We start from the raw sequence: 24418 nt of genomic DNA, 5'->3' as shown, positions 1-24418 counted from the left end.
CATCCCACAGTTCAGATTTGTTTGATACATTATCTCATAATGTAAAATTAATTTAGTTTATTAGATATCTATCTTATGTACCTTTATAGATGAGTTGAGTTAATAAATATCAAGTGCTTAAAGAAGAGGGCAAGTATAGATACTAGGTGAGTGTTATTCTTATCATCATTATTATAAATCTTTTAGTTGTGCTTAAATTAGCTTGAAAAGTAGACAACTGGAATTAACATATTCTGCAGAGAGACACAAATTGAAAACTATGCTGGTAATGTTAAGTACAAATGAAAAAAAAATTAGAATAGCTGATATTTTTATTTCCATAAACTCTTTGCTAGCTGTGTTATGAGATCAAAACAATGACAGTAATTACATCTGAAAAGAAAATGGCTCAAACCATTTAAAATATCAGGGGATATGTAGGGATTTGTATTATTGTTAATTGCACATCTTACTCTCTGAATCAGTTGTTCCTTTAATATAAGCTAATGAGAGTATGTCATCATTGCAGTAAGACATTTAAGAAGTAAATATTTAGAACATGAGGTTTGAGTTTCATGACTTCAAATATCCCTGAAAAATATTTAGCAGCTTCTTATTTTGTCTTCTTTAATAGTAAAAGACAAAATGTCACATTTTGCGGGGAAAACACTTGGGCAAATCTTGCGTATATCAAGAGTCTTGGGTAAATTCACAGAATTAGCTCCTTACATGGGATTGATTCATACTTTCTTTCTTAGGCACACTATTGCAGCAAGGAAGTTGGAGCTACAATATAAATTCTCCACAATTCTTTAAAATGAGATGTGCACATCTCATTCATACTGTTTATACTGTATGTTTATACTATAGACAACCTTCTTTCAATTTTGTGGCAAAGTATTTAATTTGAATTTACTTAATTTTAATGTTTATTTTTACAAAAATTTAACTGTTCCAGAATTGCAGTGACATAATCAGGAGCTTTTCATGACACAGTTCCCTTGGAGTTATTTCCAAGGTGAAGATGACATTTTTACAGTGAAAAAGTACCTGCTTTCTAAGTAATCTTACCATGGAGAGAACATTTTGAAAATTGATGTTTGAGTATGTTTTTACATTGCATCAGTATGTGCCAAAAATGCTCTAAATCTGTCAAGTATATAAACTTTGACGTAAGCAGACTTTAAAAAATATGAATGTAAAATTTTCTAATTGTTTAAATAAGGTAAAGTGAAATTTTAATTGTTTGTTAAAAATATTAAAAAAATGTAAAAAAAATGTGTAATTAGTTTAAGAACTGGTTGACAATGGGGAATATGGAGAGTTACTAGCTAAATTTCAACAAAAATCCTTTTATAATTGGTGGATTAGAATGAAAAACAGAAATCCTTTTTCATTTTTTCATGTTTTTCTGTTTTGAAAGTCATTAAAATAAATTACTGGGAGAAACTGTACTTGAAAGCCAGCCTTTCATATTATTGTTTCACAGAATTTCAGTCTTAAGATTTTAAAAAGAAGGAAGCATGTTTAGTCACATTTTATTCAAAACCCAAGCAAAAAATAATGTTTTCTATTGCAATTATAATAAAATAGATTTGTACTATAGAAAATGCTATTTGTATTACTAATTTTCATTTTAATCTTTTATAACATGTATGAAAGATTTACATATCACAATTAGGCATCCTTGAAAATAAAACTTTAATTAAGTTGAATTTATACTATCCTTTAAAAACCTGTTTCTAGCTAGAGGTTTAAAGTTATATAGGTAAAATGTGATACTAGCCTTACAGTTGGTCAGACTACTAATCTGAATTTGAGTACACTATGACAAATTAATTGCTAGTTTTATTGAATATGTGTACGTGTGTTTGTGCTGAGTTGCTTCTGTAGTGTCCATCTCTCTGCGATCTCATGGACTGTAGCCTGCCAGGCTCCTCTGTCCATGGGATTCTCTAGGCAAGAATACTCCCCATTGGATTCCCCAGGCAAGAATACTGGAGTGGGCTGCCATGCCCTCCTCCAGGGGATCTTCCCAACTCAGGGACTGAACCCACATCTCCTGTGGCTCCTTCAATGCAGGAGATTCTTTAACCATGAGCTACTGGGGAAGTCCTTTATTGTGTGTGTATCAATTTAATGGTTGGTTAGTGTTACAGGTATAACCTGTAAAAGTTTGGGTGATTTAATGCTTAAAGAAGGGAATGTTTTGTGGAACACAGATGAAGGTTTTCCTGGAGTCCCTGGTACTTTATGTTGCTTGTTTTTCACTTATCATTATGATCTGGTGCTCTGTCATAAAGAAAGTGAAATTGGTTTCTGCGGGAAATGAGATCAGTCTAACAAAGATGCATTTCAGCAGACACCAACGTTTAAGTAGGTCATTCATTCTTTAACCACTTATGGGTATAAACATAAGCTGTGGTTAATGTGGATGAAATTAATGTAAACTGGGATTAGCTTATAGAAAATAGATGGATGGTTATTTTGATGGGGTGATTTTATCATTAAGTCTCTTTACTGGGATTAAATCAGGCATTAGACCTTTAAGTCTACTGTGGTACTTGCCAAATAAAAGATTTAGAAGCCTGTAATTTTTATTAGTAAAGAATTTATTCCTGTAAAAACCCAATGAATCTTTCAGGTTAGTAACCTGCCTGTGAATGGATTTGGTATGTATCAATTTTATTTCATTTTCTACAAAAAAGGATCCTGAAATAATGAAATTAAATTCTGTGTAGATATTTTTGATTGCTTAATATTCAATCCTATGAAGATATTTTTTCCAGTCAGCATAAACTTGAATTTTTAGGTCATTATAATATCAAAATGTTAGTTTTTGCATTATTTTAACATACGTTTATCTTTGAAGAATCACACCTGTATTATTGAAAACTCGTACCCTTCATTTAAAACTTATCAGTCAATATTTAAAAAGTAATTAAAAAATATTCCTAGGACTTATAAGGAAATATTTTTTCACTGGCCTGCTTGCAATGAGATGGTACATGTACTGTGTCACAGAATTGTTTTTCTTCAGTAGACATTTGCATGAGGCACAGGCAGCACTGTTTGTTGTTCAGTTGCTCCATCTTGTCTGACTCTGTGATTCCATGGGCTGCAGCACGCCAGGCTTCCCCGCCCTTCACTGTCTCCTGGAGTTTGCTCAAACTCATGTCCATTGAGTCAATGATAACATCCAACCATCTCATCCTCTGTCACCCCCTTCTCCTCCTGCCCTCAGTCTTTTCCAGCATCGGGGTCTTTTCTAGGCAGTCTGCTCTTCACTTCAGGTGGCCAAAGTATTGGAGCTTCAGCATCAGTCCTTCCAATGAATATTCAGTGTTGATTTCCTTTAGAATTGACTGATTAGATCTCCTTGCAGCTCAAGGGACTTCCAGGAGTCTTTTCCAACACCGCAGTTTGAAAGCATCAATTCTTCAGCATTCAGCCTTCTTTATGGTCCAACTCTCTCATCCATACATGACTGCTGGAAAAACCATAGCTAGACAGACCTTTGTTCACAAAGTAATGTCTCTGTTGTTTAATACGCTGTCTGTGTATGCTAGATAATATGCTTTGTCATAGTTTTCTTCCAAGGAGCAAGTATCCTTTAATTACATAACTGCAGTCACCATCTGCATTAATTTTGGACCCCAAGACAATAGTCTGTCACATTTTTTCCCCATCTATTTGCCATGAAGTGCTGAGACCGGATGCCGTGATCTTCATTTTTTGAACGTTGGATTTTAAGTCAACTTTTTCACTCTCCTCTTTCACCTTCCTCCAGCGGCTCTTTAGTTCCTTTTTGCCTTCTGCCATGAGGGTGGTGTCGTCTGCTTATCTGAGGTTATTGATATTTCTCCTGGCAATCTTGTTTCCAGCTTGTACCTTATCCAGCCTGGCATTTTGCATGATGTGCTCTGCGTGTGAGTTAAATAGGATGACTGCAAACAGCCTTGACGTACTCCTTTCTCAATTTTGAACCAGTTTGTTGTTCCATGTCTGGTTCTGACTGTTGCTTCTTCACCTGTGTACGGATTTCTCAAGTGGCAGGTAATGTGGCCTGGTATTCCCATCTCTTTACGACTATTAAGAATATTCATCAAAGCACATAAGAAGTAAGGTGTTTATGGAGGGTAACAAAGTCTCATAAAGTTACGAAGTAGCATGAATGATATGTTGTATAAAAATAGGTATAATATCTGGCAATTTGGGTCATCAGGAGATGCTTCATGGATGGGATTGTAGTTGAGGTTGGAGTTGAATGATGAGTAGAAATTGGACAAAGGCCAAAGATAGGAAAATTAGATGTATTTGTGAAAAATAGAGAATTATCTAATTGAGCATATTGTTGTAAGCATTTAGTGTAGGCTGGAAAATTAGGTTGGATCCAGAATATGAATACCAGATAGGGAAGATAGGTCTTAATTTATTAGACAATGAGATTCCCTTACCCCCAGCTTTATTGAGGTTGTAATTAACAAACATTGTAGATATTTGAGGTATAAAATGTGATGTTTTCACACATATATATACACATGTGAAATGTTACAGCAATCAAGCTAGTTAACATATCCATCACTCATATGTTACAGTTGTTTTTTAGGCGCTGAGAGCACTTAAGATTAACTCTCTTAGTAAGTTTCAAGTGTGCAATCCAGTATTAAGAACTATCCTTACTATGCTGTGCATTAGATCTACAGAGTCATTCATTTTGGATAACTGCAACTTTGTACTCCTTGCCCAGCATCTCTCCTTTTCCTCTAACTCCCACCTCTTGGCAACAACCATTCCACTTCTTTTATGAGTTTGACTGGTTTTGATTCCACATATAAGTGAGATTATGCAGTATTTGTCTTTATAAATCCAGTTTATATCACTCAGCATAATTCCAGGTTCATTGATGTTGTTGTTGAATGTCAGCATTTCTTTCTTTTTTAAAGACTGAATAATATTCCATTTTATATAACACATTTTCTTTTTAAAATAAGTAGGAAATGGTTGGATTAACACCTGCCATTTTTAAAAATATGCCTCCTTTGTTGTTGTTCCTCTGTTTCTGATTTTTCTTTTGTTAATGGTTAGTGTGACATTTTGAAAACATTTTTTTTAAAGTTTATATCTTTTCAGCTGTGTTCTTAATAGTTACTGTAGGGATTATAATATACCTTATTTTAAGTCATCGTTGTAACTTCCAAATCTACTTCAGATTAATACTAATTTAATTCCAGCAAAATATAGAAATTTTACTCCACATAGCTTCATTCATTTTGTACTGTTCTCATATATGTCTATTTATTATATATGTACATATATATGAATGCATTACCTCACATAATTACTATTCTTTTTTTACAAGAACATTTAAGACTTTCCCTCTTAGCACCTTTAAGGTATATAATACAGTATTATTAACTGTAATTTCTGTGCTGTAGATTAGATCCTCAGAATTCACTCATCTTAAACCTTTCCCCTGGTAATCACCATTCTAGTCTCTTGTTTCTGAGTCTCTGGCTTTTTAAAACATTCCATATCATATAATATTTTTCTTTGTCTGATGTCTCATTTAGCACAACAATCTCAAAATCCATATTGTCATAAATGGCATTATTTCCTTCTTTCTCATGGCTGAATAATTCTCCATGGTGTGTGTGTGTATAAATACACATATAGATGTATATATGTATTTGTGTATATATATATATGTGTGTGTGTGTATATATTTTACATCTTCCTTCTCCATTTACCGTTTATTCTTTGATAGACACTAAGATCGTTCCCTTATCTTGTCTATTTTGAAAAATGTTGCAGTGAACATAGGACTGCAGATATCTCCTTGAAGACTTTAGATCTATATCCAGAAGTAGGATTACTGGATCATATGGTAGATTTATTTTTAATTTTTCTTTATACTGTTTTCCATAGTAGTTGCACCAATTTAAGTTCTTACAAGAGTGTTAAAGTGTTTCCTTTCCTCTATGTCCAACTGAGTGCTTGTTATTTATCTTTATTTTTTTATAAATACCTTTTTAACTGGTGTGAGGTAATATCTCATTGTGGTTTTGATTTGCATTTTCCTGATAATTAATGAGGTAGAACACTTTTTTTATACCTGTTGGCATTTGTTTGTGTTCTTTGGGAAAATGTCTGTTCACTTTCTCTGCCAGTTTTTAAGCCGGATTGTTTGCTATTGAGTTATATACATTCATTTTACATTTTGGATATTTATCCCTTGCCAGAGATATGATTTACCTTTTCATTTTGTTGGTGGTTTTATTTACTCTGTAGAAGCTTTTTGCTTTAATGTAGTACCACTTATTTAGTTGTTGTCTTTGCTTTTGGTGTCAAATTAAAAAAAAAAATTGCCAAGGTTAATGTCAAGGACCCCCCGACCACCCCCCTCTGCCACTCCCTGTCCACTCCTCTAGGAGTATTACACCTCCAGGTCTTACCTGCAAGTCTTTAGATGGTCTTGAGTTGATTTTTATGTGTGGTGTGTAAGGTAGTGGTTCAGTTTCATTCTTTTACGTGTGACCATACAATTTTCTTAGCACCACTTATTGAGGAGATTATCCTTTCCCTATTTTGTATTCTTGGCTTAAGTGCTATAGATGAATTGACTGTATGTGCATGGATTTATTTTTTGGTTTCTGTAATGTTTTATTGGTCTATGTGTCTTTTTCATGTTTTGGTTACTATAACTTTGTAATGTAGTTTATTATTTTTTTAATTAATTAATTAATTAATTTTACTTTACAGCATTGTATTGGTTTTGCCATACATTGACTTGAATGCATGTCATGTGTTCCCCATCCTGAAACCCCCTCCAACCTCCCTCCCCATCCCATCCTTCTGGGTCATGTGTTCCCCATCCTGAACCCCTCTTCCACCTCCCTCCCCATCCCATCCCTCTGGGTCATTCCAGTGTACCAGCCCCGAGCATCCTTATCATGCATCAAGCCTGGGTTGGTGATTTGTTTCACATGATAATTTACACATTTCAGTGCCATTCTCCCATATCATCCCGCCCTTGCCCTCTCCCACAGAGTGCTCAATACAACTGTGTCTCTCTTGCTATCTCGCATACAGGGTTATCGTTACCATCTTTCTAAATTCCATATATATGTGTTAGTACACTGTATTGGTGTTTTTCTTTCCAGCTTACTTCACTCTGTATAATAGGCTCCAGTTTCATCTACCTCATTAGAACTGATTCAAATGATTTCTTTTTAACGGCTGAGTAATATTCCATGGTGTATATGTACCACAGCTTTCTTATCCATTCATCTGCTGATGGGCATCTAGGTTGCTTCCATGTCCTGGCTATTATAAACAGTGCTGCGATGAACATTGGGGTGCACGTGTCTATTTCAGATCTGGTTTCCTCGGTGTGTATGCCCAGAAGTGGGATTGCTGGGTCATATGGCAGTTCTATTTCCAGTTTTTTAAGGAATCTTCACACTGTTCTCCATAGTGGCTGTACTAGTTTGCATTCCCACCAACAGTGTAAGAGGGTTCCCTTTTCTCCACACCCTCTCCAGCATTTATTGCTTGTAGACTTTTGGATAGCAGCCATCCTGACTGGCGTGTAATGGTACCTCACTGTGGTTTTGATTTGCATTTCTCTGATAATGAGTGATGTAATGTACTTTAAGTTCATGAAGCATGAAGCCTTCAGCTTTCTTCTTTCTCAGGGTAGCCTTGGCTATTTGAGATCTTTTGTGGTTACATTTAAGTTTTGGGATTGTTTGTTCTATTTGTGTGAAAAATGAAATTGGAATTTTGACAGTGACTGTATTGAACCTGGAGATCACTTTAGGTAGTGTAGGTATTTTTATAAGATACTTCTTCCAATCTTTGAGCCTAGAATATCTTTCTATTTATAAGAAGAAGTTTGGTGGCATTTTAGTATTTTTGATGTATAATATTAGGTCATCTGCTTATAGAAAGAATTTTGCTTTTTTCTTTTCAGCTTGAGTGCCTTTTATTTTTCTTTCCTTCTTGCTTTGTTTAGGACTTCCAGTACTATTATGAATAAAAGTGGTGAGAGTGGACATTCTTGTAGGGCAACTGTGGTAGCAATAAGTTCTCCATCCTTTTTTATCTTGGAATGTCTTCGTTTTAATTAATGTTTGAAAAATTGTTTAGCTCTATATTGATTTTGGGTTGATGACTTTTTTTCTTTCAATTCTTTGAATAAGTCATCAACTGCCGTCTGTGCTCTGTTGATTCAAATGAGAAGTCAGCAACTAATCATATTGTGATGAATAATCTTTTGTCTTGCTGCTTTAAATATTTCCTTTCTGTTTTTCTCTTTGACGTTCAGCAGTATGAATGTTTCTCATTCAATTTTGGCAGCTTTTGACTTTTATTTATTCAAATATATTTTCTATTCTTTTATTTCTTTCCTATTCTTCTGGGAGTCCCATTACATTTATATTGATATTTTTCCATAGGTTTTTAAGGCTTAATTGTTTTTTTCCCACTGTATACTTCCAGTTGAATAATTTTTATTGAATAATCTTCAAGTTCACTGAAACTTTTTCCTTTCATTTTAAATTTGATACTGGGCCCCTCTAATATTTTTATCATTTAAGTTATTATACTAAAATATAGAATTTCCATTTATTCCTCTTTGTATAATTCATATATCTTTAGTGAGCATTTCTGTTCATTGATTCATTATTATCATACTTTATTTCTTTAAACATTTTTTTTCCTTCAGTTCTTTAAATATGTCATTATTTAGTCGCTAAGTTGTGTCCAACTCTTTGTGATTCCTTGGACTGTAGTCCACCAGCCAAGAATACGTGAGTGGGTTGTCATTTCCTTCTCCAGACTTTAAATATATTTATGTTTAATGTTTTCTTTGAAGTCTTTATCTGCTAACTCCAGTATTTGGGGACATTCAATGACCATCTCTTGAATGTTTTTTCTCTCAGTAAGTATAGGTTATAGTTTTGCCTACATTTTTAAAAGAAATTATGAGAATTTCTCCTTATAGCTGAGGATGATTTTTAAAATGTAGCTTGTAAATCTTTTTATATTTCCCAGTTTGATCCTTGAACATAGAAAGTGTCACTAAAAAGTGTCATACTTCACCTTTCATATATCATATATATAGCTGCTATAGTTATCATTCTTAAAGTATTATTTATGTTACCATTAGCCCCCTTCTGGTCTAAATTATGTGCTGGGGTGAATGGAATTTTTGATTACTCAAATTGTATTGGTATCCTTTTATCTTCAGCTGCATGTTTGTAAATTACATGGATTAATAGGACTCTCAAGTATGTCCAGATCATCTACATTATTCAGGTTAGGTATCACAAATACAGCTGAAATATCTCCTTAGTTTTCTAACTCTACCATTTACCTCTCTCTTGTCAAGAATTTTCAACCAGAAAGTATTACATTGCCAATTGACATAATCTTCAGACAACGAGGGAATGATCCCTATATCCAGATATACCCACAGGGCATCTCCTAAGGAGGATCACTGTTTTAGTCACTTTTGCTTTTGCCAGTACTTTCCCAGGGGTCTCATACTGGGTAATGAACTTAGGAACTGTCCCTTAAACCAAAGTCATAGAGTTTGGGGGTATTTGTGGCTTTAATTCTGTGTGTAGTTTCTTCTAGAGTGTTTACACTGTTACATTGAAGTTTGATTTATCGATAATAAAGCTGTTCCGACAAATGTACGGAAAAACAAAAACGAAAAAAAAAAAGAAGCTGGTAATTAGGGTACCTTGACAGGGACAGTGTGATATATGGATTTTGGGCTAAGCAAATATGCCTCTTAATAGTTTCTAGTTTAAATCAAGTCATTTAATTTTCTGACTCACCGTTTATTCAATTCCAAAGTGAAGATAGTAATACTTGTCTTATAGAGTTTTGATGCGATTTAGGACTTAGCACACAGAGGACACTTGAGAAGTTACATGTAACCATTATTGTTTACATAATTGTGTCTGCATGGCTATTTCCTACATTCTTAAAGCTATGTCTACATGGCTATTTCCTACATTCTTTTTTTTTTTTTTTTTTAATATTATTTTATTAGTTGGAGGCCAATCATTATTAAAGCCATTTTCTTAAAGAAAATCCATGCAAGCGGAATTCCTGGTAGGAATTCCAAGGTGTTGACTGTCTCCATCTGAGTCTGCTTGGAGTTTCAGTTTTGAGATTTGAGTCATACTACTGACTTGATTCCAGCTTAATTTGTTCAGACTGATACTGAGTAATTAAGTTAGCCCTTGCCATTTTAAATTAATTTAGATGAAATTATCCAGCACACTTTCACAGAATGAGATGCCTGCAAAGAGTGAGATGGCTGTATGGTTATGCCTGAATAAATCTGCACTGTATTACGTTGTTAATTAAATTTGAAGACATCATCTCATCGCCTGCATAACTTGATGTAGAAGCCATAATTATTGTTTTCACTTCCCACCCTCCTTTGGCTTTTCATAGTGCTCTAGCTAAGTTAGAACCAGTTGATTGCCCTTATCCATAAGTTAGTGTGAGTTGTTCCCTTTTCTTTAAGCAGACTGTGAGGTAAGGCGGTATGGATTTTGTGACAGAGGTCATATGTCAGATGATTAGGTTGGCCAGGTTACAGTAAAAATTATTTTTTCCCCGAGTATTTCAGGAAATGGGCTAATGAATAGGTTCTACCCAAATCTCTCTCTCTCTCTTTTTTTTTTTTTTTTTGCAAATTTCTGCAGAGACAACTCTATGGATCATTGGAAATTTTCAGTGGTTGAATCCGCCAAGTTTGCTCATTGTCTGTGGCACACTGGGCCCTTGCAGGGAGCAAGGCTGAGATGTCACAGACTCTGCTAACTGATAAATACGTAGGACATATGTTATTTCTGCCATAATTATTTTTGTATATTTGATATCATGACTGTGCCAATTATTTACTGTGTACATATGTAATAGACATGTATGTATCTTGCTAATTCTGAAAAAAAGACTATTGAATAGAGTGAAACATTGCTCCCATGTAATTTGTGGGTACTTCCACTGATTGATTTGTTTTTGTGGTTTCTTTCTTCATCCATTTATTTAGCTGGTTACTCAGCTCTAAGCTCTGAATTTGATGGTGAATTCCATTGATTTTTAACATCAGATTTTTCAAATTTGAGCCCAACTTCATGGAACATCATTGACACATATGACTGGAAGTTGTGTGCTTTATATGCAAATTAGATAAGTGGGCCATTATCTAGAGTGTGGAAAGTTGGTTTATTAAGTTTTTATTGAGCTTGTGACAGATACAGGTTTGACTTATCAGTGTTCTAAAGCAGGAGGCTGTATCCAATGAATCACTAGTAGCACATGTGAATTTTAATAGATTTTTGCAGATCATTTTGAGGCTTAAGTCATAGCAGAAGTCTTTCCTCAGTTTCTCTTTGAATGTCTTGCTTTCAAATTGCCTTATATGTGTGTTCTCACCAACAATGACTTCCACTTAAGATACATGTAAACAGCAGTGATAAGAGAACAGACTCTGTATGATTTCAATACCTTCAGACCATGAAATTATTGCATCTTGTTTTATATCCTTGGTTATAGTTCCAGTGTCTCCTGGTTTATAGTCTATGGGAACTTGGAATTTATATCCTGCTGTTGTGTGAAAATTGTATAAATCTTAATTGTGCTGAATAGTTTCATAGTGCTTTTCAGGTCTACTGTATTCTTCTACTTTTTTGTCTATTCATTCTATTAATTTTTGAGAGTTTAATATTGAAACTCCAACCGAAAATCTTTATCTATTTAACAAATAATTGTGATATATAGTAAAACTATATGTAACTTTGTTCTGTATTTTCCAAATCTCCTGTAAATGTATTATCATACTTCCAGAATTTAAAAAATAAAAAGATACATATGAACAGGATTGACCTAATACAACATTCCTGTTATGTAATACAAAAGGAGAGAGGTCGTGCAGTGTGGAATGTCAAACTAGTATGCCTCTAGATTTGTGCTGTCACATTTGAGTCAGCTGAATGTTAAAATAATTAGAACAATAAGATAGACTGACATATCTACTTAATATTATGTTTAGTAAGATTATATTACAAAAGATGTATATATGCCAAGGAGAAAATATGAGCATTGAGCAAATCATATGAACCCCTATCAGTTCACTAGGGATTTTCATAATTAACTGGTAAATTTGCAGGCTGTGACTCTTTATAATGGTGATGTACTGTTAGTTAACCTGTTTTACCTACTAACAGAGCCTTTCCCACTTAGACCTGTGTTCTTAACAATGCCACTTGGAATGACTTGAGCTTTTCTGAAGGCATCCAAAGGCTTGAGACCTGTGGAAACTCAGACATACTAGTTTCATCTCTTACGGTCACATTTAACCTTGTCTTTGAAATAGCTGATCTCTGAAAGAATTTATCCTGTGATTGAGACAGGGTACATATTTCCTTCTTTAATCGAATCTTCTGTTAATGTTTGGTGCAAAATGATGAAGAGAAAAAGAATATGACAAGGAAAACTACCCAGAACTATGGACTCCCATTAAATGTGTGAAAGTCTAGCAATATTCACTTTCCTAGCCTGGGGAAATATTGTGATTAGAATTTTGAAAACATAAAGAGGAAAATGTGAACTAAGATTTTTCTTATATCCAATTTGATATTTCTTTTCTACAGTATTCCACATATTAATAAGTCAGGGAATACAGACCACAATTATATTGGAATTGTAGGATATATAAACATTTTAGAAGATATTTTGCCCCATATGGTAGATGTAATTTTGCTTCGTTCTTGTCTTCAGTTAGCAACTTAAGCAACAGCAATGACAACTTTATTTTTTAGAGAAATTTGATATCTCCATAGTTTGTGAACAAGTTGACCCTCAGTGGTTATTGTGTCTTGCCAAAGGCCACTCAGCAGATGGGTGACTGAGAAAAAACAAACCTGAGTCTACTTCAGACCATCTGTTCCACTCCAGAGAATACCATCTTCACATTTCTTGGTAGAAGATCAACTTTTGTCTTAATTTATATCTCTGTGTTTCTGAGTTTTCATTGTGAGATACATTTTTAATTACACTGAGAAAATAAAATTTTATTGACATTTTCTGTTTGCAGCGCATTGATTTTCTTATTTGTTTCAGAACTGTTCTTTGAAGCATAGTTGAGTGTATTGCCACTTAGGGATGGGGAAACTCAGGCTGATTTACCTAGAATCCCTTGCCAGCCTATGCGTTGAGTCAAAATCCCATGTCCTTTGGTATGGTGCCCTGCCTATTTTCTTATGCTCTTAAACTATCAAAATTCAATACCTGATTATTTTCAAAATACATTTTGATATATCTCTGCATTACTCTGAAGGTTGTTTGGTGCATGACTTTGGTTAACTGTGTGACACAGAAAGGTAAATTTGCTTGTCTTCATGTTAGAATCATAAGATTATGGGAAAAAACCCAAAGTGGAGATCTGCCATTAGGGTTGTAACTACTGTGTCCCTGTCTACACATTTGCTTAATTTTCTAGAAAGAGGTAAAACCGTAGCTTGAGGTCAACTCATCTAACATTGAACACTTTCTGTTGTAAGTTGTTGCAGGGTGGGAGGGTGAAGGTCCAAGTTGAATAACAATGTTTCATGGTATTAAACTTGAACCAGTCTTTGAACCAGTCTTCAGGAGGAATATGGTTTATCTAGATTCTTTAGCGGTTGTGAAGAATGAAGTAAACAGAGATCTATTAACAATGATCTTCAATACACATTAGTAAGTCAAAATATGTAATTGGCATGAGCCCATTAATGGGTAAAGCCAATCTTTGTCGTTCAGTTGCTCAGTCGTGTCTGACTGTTGGCAACCCTGTGGACTGCAGCACGCCAGGCTTCCCTGGCCTTCACCATCTCCTGGAGTTTGCACAAACTCATGTCCAGTGAGTCAGTGATGCCATCCAACCATCTCATCCTTTCTCGTGCCCTTCTCCTGCCTTCAGTCTTTCCCATCATCAAGGTCTTTTCTAGTGAGTCGACTCTTCGCATCAGGTAGCCCAAGTATTGGAACTTCCGCATCAGTCCTTCCAGTGAGTATTCAGGGTTGATTTCCTTTAGGAACGACTGGTTTGATCTCCTTGCTGTCCAGGAGAATTCTCAAGAGTCTTACATAGCACCACAGTTGGAATGCATCAATGCTTTGGCACTCAGCCTTCCTTATGGCCCAACTCTTACATCCATACATGACTACTGGAAAAACCATAGCTTTGACTAGACAGACCTCTGTTGGCAAAGTAATATCTCTACTTTTAAATTTGCTCTCTAGATTTGTCATTCCTTTTCTTAAAAGGAGCAAGCATCTTTTAGTTTCATGGCTGCAGTTACCATCCACATTGATTTTGGAGCCCAATAAAATAAAGTCTGTCACTGTTTCCATTGTTTCCCCATCCATTTGTCATGAAGTGATGGGACCGAATGCCATGATCTTCATTTTTTGAATGCTGAATTTTAAGCCATCTTTTTCAATCTCCTCTTTCATCTTTTTCATGAGACCCTTTAATTCCTCTTTGCTTTCTGCCATAAGGGTGGTGTCATCTGCCTGTCTAAAGTTATTGATATTTCTCCCCGCAATCTTGATTCCAGCTGTGCTTCATCCAGCTTGGCATTTCACATGATGTCCTCTGCATATGAGTTAAATCAGCAGGGTGACAATATACAGCCTTGATGTACTCTTTTCCCAACTTGGAACCAGTCCATTGTTCCATGTTTGGTTCTAACTGTTGCTTCTTGACCTGCATACAGGTTTCACAAGAGGCTCGAAGGTGGTCTGGTATTCCCATCTTGTTAAGAATTTTATTTAAAAAAAAAAAAAACATTGCTTATTTGGCTGCATCAGGTGTTAGTTTCTTAGTTCCACCACAGGGGTCTTTGCTGCATTGTGAGGGATCTTTCGTCATGGTGCAGGAACTCTAGTTATGGTCCATGGGCTGTCTAATTGTGGCATGTGCTCTCAGTAGCTGTGGTGTTGGCTCGGTTGCTCCACAACATGTGGGATCTTCGTTCCCCAACCAGGAATCGAACCCGCACCTCCTGTACTGCAAGGCAGATTCTCAACAACCGGGCACTGAGAAAGTCCCCAGTCTGTATACTTCTGTGTGAACATACAGTTGTATGCAAATGTTAGAAAAAGGCTTGGAAAGATAAACATCCAAAGGCCCGCCCAATTCCTATGTAGGAGGGAGTTTATGAACAATTAAGTTTGGAAATAGAGAATTTTTTAAAAAAAATCAGTATTTGAATTTTCACCAAAAATGCTTTTATATTTGATTTTATTGTTTTCCACTGATGGAGACCTGGAGTTGGATATTTCACACTAAGGAAGAAAATATAAGCAAGGGAATCAAGGTCTTCAAATGGAGTGGTTTGTTAGTATGCAGGTTGTACGTGGTGATAACAAAAGAGGTCTATAGTGGCCAGCACTCAGTTGCTTTGGTTGTGTCCGACTCTCTGAGACTCGATGAACTGCAGCCCACTAGGCTCCTTTGACCATGGCGTTCTCCAGGCAAGAATACTGGAGTGGGTTGCCATTCTCTTCTCCAGGAGATCTCCCTGACCCAGGGATGGAACCTGTGTTTCCTGTGTCTGCTGCATTGCAGGCAGATTCTTTACCTGCTGAGCTACCTGGGAAGCCCCCTACAGTGGCTTATTTAGTCCCAAATTATTGGTTACAGTTAAGTCACGGCAGCAACATGTTTCAGTAGGCTTGTAAGTGAGTTAGGCAGATACATCCGTGGCTGCCAAATGGTTTGATGGGTACCTCAGTTGAAAACCTAATTGATTTTACATTCACTCTCCAGTGCCAGCAAAGCCAGATGCTCTGTTGTGGTTATTCTTGGAAATTGTTTCTCTCCCCAAAGATCAGGTAATAATTTGTCAGGCGGAGGAGAATGGGGACCAGTTTGTGTTTTAAAAAGAATAAAAGTTATACAGCCATGCTGCTTGGTTTAGGTTTGTTACTTTTGGCAAAGAACACCTATCCTGATTAAATTGATCTTGTCTCTAGATAAAAAGCAAAAATATGTCTGCCTACTTTGGGTTCTGGGCAGCCTAGATAGACATTAAGACAGACTGAAGTTTCTCTGGTTTAATTTTGTATGACAAGTAAATGTAATGCTTAAGAGGCAGGTAGGTGTACAGATGGAGTGGTATTTCCTTTTCATGTTCCCATGTGGTCTGTTTTGAAGTACCTAGAAGGTAAAGCATATGTTGCATAAGGATTTCTTTTATGATTTGGGAGCATACTCATTGAAAGGGTAAGTAAAGTTCTTTAAAATTGAAGTTCTAAAAATTAATTTCTCAGTAATTAGACGTGAGTTAAAAAAAAAAAGACTAAGGAAAAGATGGTGACTTGCAAATGCTTGTGCATTGACATTTCCAGTACAGATACATTGACTGTTATACTTTATCTCTTGTGCTTGATGTTAGGAGTCATTTTGATTTGGGGTCATATAGTTGGTCTTTAATTCATGGGTGAGACCGTTTATTTTCCTCTGACAACTTCATTTTGGGGAAGTGGGAAAAGGTCTTAATATAAATGATATAGTATGATTTAAAAACTTCAGGGTTATTTGAAGAAATATGCATCTAAATGAAGGAATATTTTTAGTAGTTTACTTTAAAAAGTATACAAGTTTTGGTAATGATTCCTTTGCCTAAAGCAACCAGACCATTTTTCTTCAGAGCAAAAGAAACAGACAACAGTGCAAAGCTCTGATTTGTGTTGTTCAAAATTTTCCTGTAAGGGGTAAACATTTTTTGTTTCTATACTGCTCAGCCGTTCTGTTCCAGTTGTGTGTTTTGATGGGGAGTTGTGGGGGGAGACAGAGAGAGAAAGAGAGAGAGAGAGAAAGAGAGAGAGATAGACGGCTCCAAAGCAAGAAAAGGCTAGAGTTTGTGAGAAAGAACTTCCTTTGCTGATTGTCTGTTCATTTATTCCTGTTAACTCTCGCTATCTGTTATGAGCATGCCAGTCTAAAAATATGAATTTGGTTGGCAGGATTATTTCATTTCAAATTCATGTGATTTTCAAGTATCTTTAAAATAAATTTAAGGTGTTTCAGTGATTCATACTTTAACATTTTGATTAAAGTGAAACAGGAAACAATTTAAGTATACCCAAGAAGTAAACTTTTCAATATGACCAGAAAGTGCCTTTTCTTGAAAGTACCAGAACACTTTAGGTGTTATGAACAGGTGCATAGTTAATACTTTGTGTTTTCAAACACTATTTCTCTAAAGTAGAATTCACTTAAGAACCGATTTTAAGAAATGAGTGGTGCTTCATAAATGGGGAGAGATGACGATATGCAAAGCTAATGGCAGTAGCTCACTTTTCTTGTGTTCTTGTTATGGTGTTGACTCTACGGTAAGCTTTTTACTTAGATTATCTCATTTATTTTTTCACAGCATCCCTATGAGGATGATATAATTACTGTCCAATTTCTCAGGGAAGAAAATTAAAGATTATAAAAGTTAAGAGCTCCTAAGTAGTAAGGCCTAGATTTTAGCTTTGGTTGTCTGTTTATAGCATCCAGTCTTTTGAGTATTATAATATACCGATTCTTTTTTTTTTTTTTTTATAATATACTGATTCTAAAGCAATTCATAAATATGTGTCTGAAATCAGTTCAGTGGTATGTTGGCAGTGGCTTTTGCAGATTTCTGAGAGCTGATTATTACATATTTAGCAAGTTTGTGAGCTGATTAGTAAACTTCGATACTTTGAAATCAGCCATCATTGGAGTATTTACACCACAGAAATGGGCAAATCTAGACCTTTTTTTTTTTTTTTGAGACATTAGTTCATCAGCACACCATTTCTTAACATAGTTCTCTATCAGTGCTATTTGTCAAAGTGTAGCTTCCAAACTCTCAGTTTAAGTGGATATGAATGGAATAAATAATCAGTTTTTTCCAGTAACATTTGTTTCAGTGTGATAAATTGTTATTAATATAGTTAGAACTGAGAATATTAAATTTAAAAGACCTTATCCTGAATTTCAGGATGGAAAGGAGTCTGTTTCCTAGCTTCCAGTCTTTCATCTGAGGATTTTTGGAAAGAAAACCCTTGTCTAGCTGACTGCTGTCAATGGAAATAATCAGCAAACAGTCCATGACAGAGGTAGATAAGAGTTTTAATTGAGTCACACTGAGGACTATAGCTTGGAAGCCATAGATTCAAAAAGCATCTGAACTGTCTTCTGCTAGACTACAAAGTAGGGGAGGCTTATATAGGCAAAACCTGCAAAATTACATAAGTTGTTTGTCAGTTATAATTGGACTGGCAAAAAGTAAGGATGCATGTTAAACCAGGATTGGTTAAGGTCTGGAATGGTTGAATAGTTACAAGAGGAGACCATGAACCCGTAAAGGTGCGGCTGGCAGCTACCAATAGATCTTGTTTTGACCATGACTGGTGGCATTCTGAATCTGATACAGTTCAGAAAATTCAGGTTCTCAGTAATGCAGGAATGTGTCTAAAATCACATCCACAGTGGCCAACTAGCCCCATTTTGAATGCCTGAACCACAGTTTTATGTCTTGTCAGAACAAAAGACAAACACCAAATATGACAGGGGATACAACCCTTCTAGGTTTCTTAAGAGAATGATTAGCGCAAACACAGCAAGTCAGCATGAACCTTGGTGTTTGGGCCACAAAGCTCGTCACTGAAGGAGTACTAGCGTTAGGAATGTACAAGTGGGGACATTTATCTCTGTCTTCAAAATGGACGTTTATCCTCATCTAAGCAGTCTGGTAAATGCAATTTTTAAAAATGGTTAAAGCAGATGTACAATGCCTGTTTGATAGATCAGAAGACAAACTGTTCTGGTTAAAATAAAGTTCAAGCCAAGTGTTGTATAAACCAGAATGACTTCCCCATACCTCAGTGAGGAAAACTTCTTTCAATTACTGCGGAGTATAAAAGCAGTGGCTGCACCCAGATTTGAGAGATTCTTTTGACTACCAGCCGAGACAGTCTGAGGAGAAATGAAAGGAAGTTGGGCTGGAAGGGAGGTACACAGAAACATGCGATAAAGGGATAGAGGAATTCAGAAAAGTTCATTCAAAAGCAAAACATGGATGCCAACAAGGCTTGTGGGGTATGAGTAAACCTAGTAATTATGCTTCTTTTTTCCATAAAATAATTTAAACTCCTAGAACCCTAGTACTTAATCTTTCCTTGAAACCTTAAAACATCATTCTTTGCTGATAAGGATATTTTTATTGGTAGTGGTTAAATTTAATAAATGCTTCAACACTGTAAATTGTAATTTTGAGGCAGTGAATTAGGTTATCAATTTATCCTCATAATATTCTTTTTAGGAAGATATATTCTTGCTTTTGTTTTGTGTTTAATGTATTTATAATGTTCTTCTGTTAAGAAAATGCTAGGTTGAACATCTGAATTGAACAGCTGCATTGCCTACTGGATCCTGCTTATCTAAAACAGAAGCATGCATGGATGATAACATATTTATTCCTGATTGGGATAGTACTGTCTAACTTGGCAGTCACTTCCCACCCTGTGTTGTTTGTCTGCTTTTCAGAATTTATGGGGTTATTACTTGATTGAAGTGGAAGTTTATGGAAGGAAATAGAAAAAAAGGATGATTGACCAAATAAAGCAATACATACACACCAAATAAAAGTCAAACTGTTGCATACAAAGTTAGAAGCTAGATATGATATCCAACTTCAGTAAGACAGGGTAATTGTTATCTTTGTGAATAAGAACAAGTCTATGTAAATGAATATTTTATACCAATTCAATTTTATATTTGCTTAACTTCACTACTGAGTGAAGTGTTTTTCTGTCCTTTTAGTTTTTATCAGCGAACTGCTTGGCAAATTAGAAATGAATGCTTGAGCTTCAGAGAAGTCTGGCTTTTTGGTCCCAGCTTGAAAAATCTAGTAATTGTGACTTGGAAAAGTAACATAACTTCTCTAGTTTCTTATCCACACAGTCACATTATCGTAGATGACAACGAGTGTTACTGATAAAGCTTCGAGTGCAGTGCCTAATCAGAGTAGGCACTCAGTAAATGGGAGCTATAGTTATCCACTAGTTAAAACACGGTTTAAGTGTGGGTGGTATAGAGAGTATATTTGGATGATTTGGGAGCTCATGTCAGAGAACTGACAAGTATTCTTTCTTTCTGTGAATGAAGCTGAAGCATCATAAGGTAAGTCTGGGTCTGGATGATTGAAGGTGAAGGTGGTGATGATGGTGACGGTGATGGTGATGGTGATGGTGAAGGTGATGATGATGGTGATGGTGATGGTGGCTTTCCCTCTTTCCGCACAGAATGTCCCTCCAGACCTCTCCATCTGCACCTTCGTGCTGGAGCAGTCCCTGTCTGTCCGGGCCTTGCAGGAGATGCTGGCTAACACTGTGGAAAAGTCTGAAGGGGCAAGTACTTAATTTATGTAGGCTGGCAGTATGTTAAAGAACTCAGCTATTATATAAATTATTTCTTCACAGGTTTTGGAGATGTTCTTTTGACTGAAATAAGTCAATGCCATTTAGTTGTGATTTTCTTAAGTTTGCCTTTCTGCTTTATCCAGGAGATCTGTTGATGTCTTAAATAACTTTAAAAAAAAATCCATCTGTGTCCTTGAACCTCATGCTTATTTCAGTAGTTAAAGCAGAATCTCTTTCTTTGAGCATTTCTGTGCTTTCTTACATTTTCAGAGCTGTTACTTTGACTCTTTCAATTAATTGCTTTATGCATGGCTGTCATTAATCTTTATTTCATTTTCAAATGCCTCTAACCATGTGACTCTGTTCTAAGCTTCCTTATGGCAAGTAAAATTTCATGGCACTCATATATTTGAAGTAACGAAATTATGGTGTTACAGCTTTAATCAGTTGTAATTGTGCAAATAGCTAATCATTTTCTTCTGAAAATTGAGATTTTTATTCTGTCGCCAAATGCAGACACTTTTCTTTGAAAGCTTATTTGGTAATTTAAATTATATTCCATTTTATGTTGAGTGATTTCTGGGCTACTACCCATTCTTAGCTGATTCATTAAATTTTAGAGTTAAGCAGGAGAGTGATTGGTCAAATTTTTGTTTCTTGTTTATTCATTTGCTTGTTGCTATAATTACTGTGGTATATATTTTAATAAACTATACTATTTCCAGGAATGAAACTGAACATTTTTATTTGCCATTATTGGTCCATGTGTTGCTCTTTTTGTTGTTAATCATTGCTGTGGTTTGGATAAGTAATGAGATTAAAAAATGATAATATACCATTTAATAGAAAATGAATGATCAATTCTAATGTAATGTATTTTCGTTAGCCTTGTAGTTTTTTAAATTTTAGTGTCACAGAGGTTAGGACTTTAATTGCTTTGTGCATTAATTTTAAATTAATTTAAAATTGTAGTACTATATCACATATATGTATATATGGAAGAGATACTTTAGTGATTTTTATTTGATATTAGAATAATATCAAATTATTTTTGATATTTTTTATTAGATTTATTTTTAGATTTATTAATCTAAATTAATCTAATAAATTTATTAGATTTATTTTTTAAAAGATCCAACTATGTCATGCATATTTTAATTTTTCAAGTACACTTTTGGTTACAACAGTTTGAAATTATAGTATTAAACTACATGAAGTTTAAAAAATTGTTTTTCTGTAAATTAATGCAGTGCTTTTGGAGTAGGATTGAATTAAAGAGGAATAAAGCCTTTCTCAATTCAACTAGTTTCCTTTCTACCTGGAATAACCAACCCCTCTTGAATTTAAAACATCACTGAGGCATATCTGCTTTGAAATTCCAATCTGTCTTTATGAAGGAAAATTCTTTTTCTTTTGCATGACCGTCTAGAAAAGTGTGTATTGTCATTTCACTTATCTTTGTAGATACCAACTTATGATGAAATCACCATAAATTTTTCATATTGCTAAGCTGCTTTTTCTAAATTTAAACGCTTGATAAGAGGTTTTATCTCCCCGGAATTTGGGCAATGGATTAGGCAAGCTCTCAAATTATCTGTGTATATAGAAAGTGTTGAAAATACCATTTTTGGACTTATTGAAGATACTTATTAGTTAGAATTTCTGCCCCCTCCCAAATACATTTATTTAGCTTAATTTTCAGTTGTGCTCCATCTAGAAAGCTTCTGTCAGAGATAAAGCGATAATTTATGTGATACGTGGAACATCATTTATAAAGCCCAGTGTAGCTACCATTAGACATTAATTCTTAAATGAAAAATAGAGAAAAAACAGCTTCAGAAAAGGAAAATATTTCATTGAGCCAAATCTCACTTTTAGACTAGGAAGAACCACTGTCCAGTGACTCAGAGGATATTATATTTGGGGGAAAGAAAATGCTCTCTTAGACTACAGGAGAGTTTTGATTGTACCTGGGAGTGATGTTTGGACTACCCAGATGGCGCTAGTGGTAAAGAACCTGCCTGCCAATGCAGGAGATGTTTAAGAGTGATATTCAAAATATTGCATAACTAGTTTGGCACAGGCATCAATTCCTTGCTTCTGTTATTTTTTGTTCCCTGCCCCCCAGCTTTTAGGTGGCTCTGGATCACTAGTCTACTTCTGTATCCACTTCTGTCTATCTCCTCTCATTCTTCAGATTTATTTTGCATATTGTTGATATAGCATAGGGCTAAAAGCTAGGTTTTCTAGAATTTGAGAACTGGTTAAGAATACCAGTTGTGCCACATATTTACTCTGTGGCCTTAAGGAAGGTCAGTCTTTATCATCAGGTTTGTGTGTGCTGAGTCGCTTCAGTTGTGTCCAACTCTGTGTGAACCCATGGACTGTAGCCTGCCACGCTCCTCTGTCCATGAGATTCTCCAGGCAAGAATACTGGAGTGGGTTGCCATGCCCTCCTCCAGGGGATCCTCCCCACCCAGGGATGGAACCTGCATCTCTTACATCTCCTGCATTGGCAGGCGGGTTCTTTACCACTGGTGCTACCTGGGTCATCAAGTTTAGTGAAAAACAGTATTTGAAAAAAAGAATTATCAATAAATTTCACAGATTGCAAAACCAAAGCCCTTCTACTATACCGTGTCATTTCTCACTTTATATCTGTGCTTCTGTGAAATGGAGTCCTAAATTAAATTAGACATTACAAAGTAAAACTGAATGGAGAAAATGTTCATTGAAAATGCTTCTGAATTAATTCAGGTATAATGAAACAAATGACCAAAAGCATAGGGCCATCTAAATTATTAAATCTTATTAACTAGATCACACACACAAATAAGCAAACAATATCACTGACTATATTTTAACCTTACTCTGCCATCATCAAACTGGCGGGATCACATGCGAGAACTGGCTGACTGGGATATTGGAGGGAGCGGGGAGGGGTTCCTGAACTAGCAGTTGCAGAGAAGCAAACTGCCAAGGCCAGGGAAAAGGCACTCAGGGATTAGTAGCAGTTCAGTCAAAGGCGTATATAGGTATGAAAAAAGGAATAAGTAAAACAATAAAAACAGCCACTGTTATATGGATGCTCAATATATGATATCATTTAATAATCACTAAATCTGATGATTTTTTATGATTTTTAAATTATAATGTATAAGTCAGTGATAGTATTTGCTTGTTTGTGTGTGTGTTCTGGTTAATAAAGTTTAATAATTTAGATGATCCTATGCTTTTGGCCATTTGTTTCATTATACCTTAATTCAGAAGCATTTTCAATGAACTCTTTCTCCATTCAAGTTTATTTTTGTAATATCTAGTTTAACTTAGGATTCCATTTCATAGAAACACAGATATGAATTGAGAAGTGAGACAGTATAGTGGAAAGGGCTTTTGTTTTGCAATCTGTGAAATTTATTGATAATTTTTTTTCAAATACTGTTTTTAATAGTTATCACTTGTTGACAATGCATTGCTTTTGTTTTAACACCATGAATATATTAAGTGACTTACTTGTATTACTGTTTAGAAGGGTATATACAAAAATAACATTGACTGTCCTTTCTGTCTTTTGCTTTAGCTGTTTCTAGGAGAATTGTAGGAGAAGGCAGTGGCAACCCACTCCAGTACTCTTGCCTGGAGAATCCCAGGGAGGGGGGAGCCTGGTGGGCTGCAGTCTATGGGATTGCCCAGAGTCGGAGACGACTGAAGCGGCAGCAGCAGGAGAATTGTAGGGTCCTGTCCCTTTTAACTTTTGCTTGTAGCCTCTTGATATTGGTACCTTACTGTTAGATTATTAGTAGCTTGAACCAAGAAACAAAAACTAAAAACAGTATTTGTCCCTTATATCCTACTTTTTGGTGGGGAAAGAGATTAAAAATTTTAATTTCAATGGTTCTTATTAGTATCATTCATTCATGTCATATTTTCCTCATTACTATAGGTAATTGGTCGAGTTTTTTTGGTAGCT

General features: G+C 35.4%; 1 protein-coding gene across 1 annotated transcript in view; it reads left to right on the top strand.

The window, feature by feature from the left end:
• RYR2 (ryanodine receptor 2) overlaps positions 1 to 24418 on the top strand; it is an 813831-nt gene that overhangs the window by 260106 nt on the left and 529307 nt on the right. The window contains exon 3 of the mRNA XM_065922240.1: positions 20332 to 20436. Coding sequence (XP_065778312.1) covers positions 20332 to 20436 — 105 coding nt within the window. The remainder of the gene's footprint in view (positions 1 to 20331; positions 20437 to 24418) is intronic.

Source organism: Muntiacus reevesi, chromosome 2 (assembly GCF_963930625.1).
Source record: "Muntiacus reevesi chromosome 2, mMunRee1.1, whole genome shotgun sequence".
Taxonomy (NCBI): domain Eukaryota; kingdom Metazoa; phylum Chordata; class Mammalia; order Artiodactyla; family Cervidae; genus Muntiacus; species Muntiacus reevesi.
Note: the sequence above shows the minus strand (reverse complement) of the source record. Positions and strands in the feature narration are given on the sequence as shown.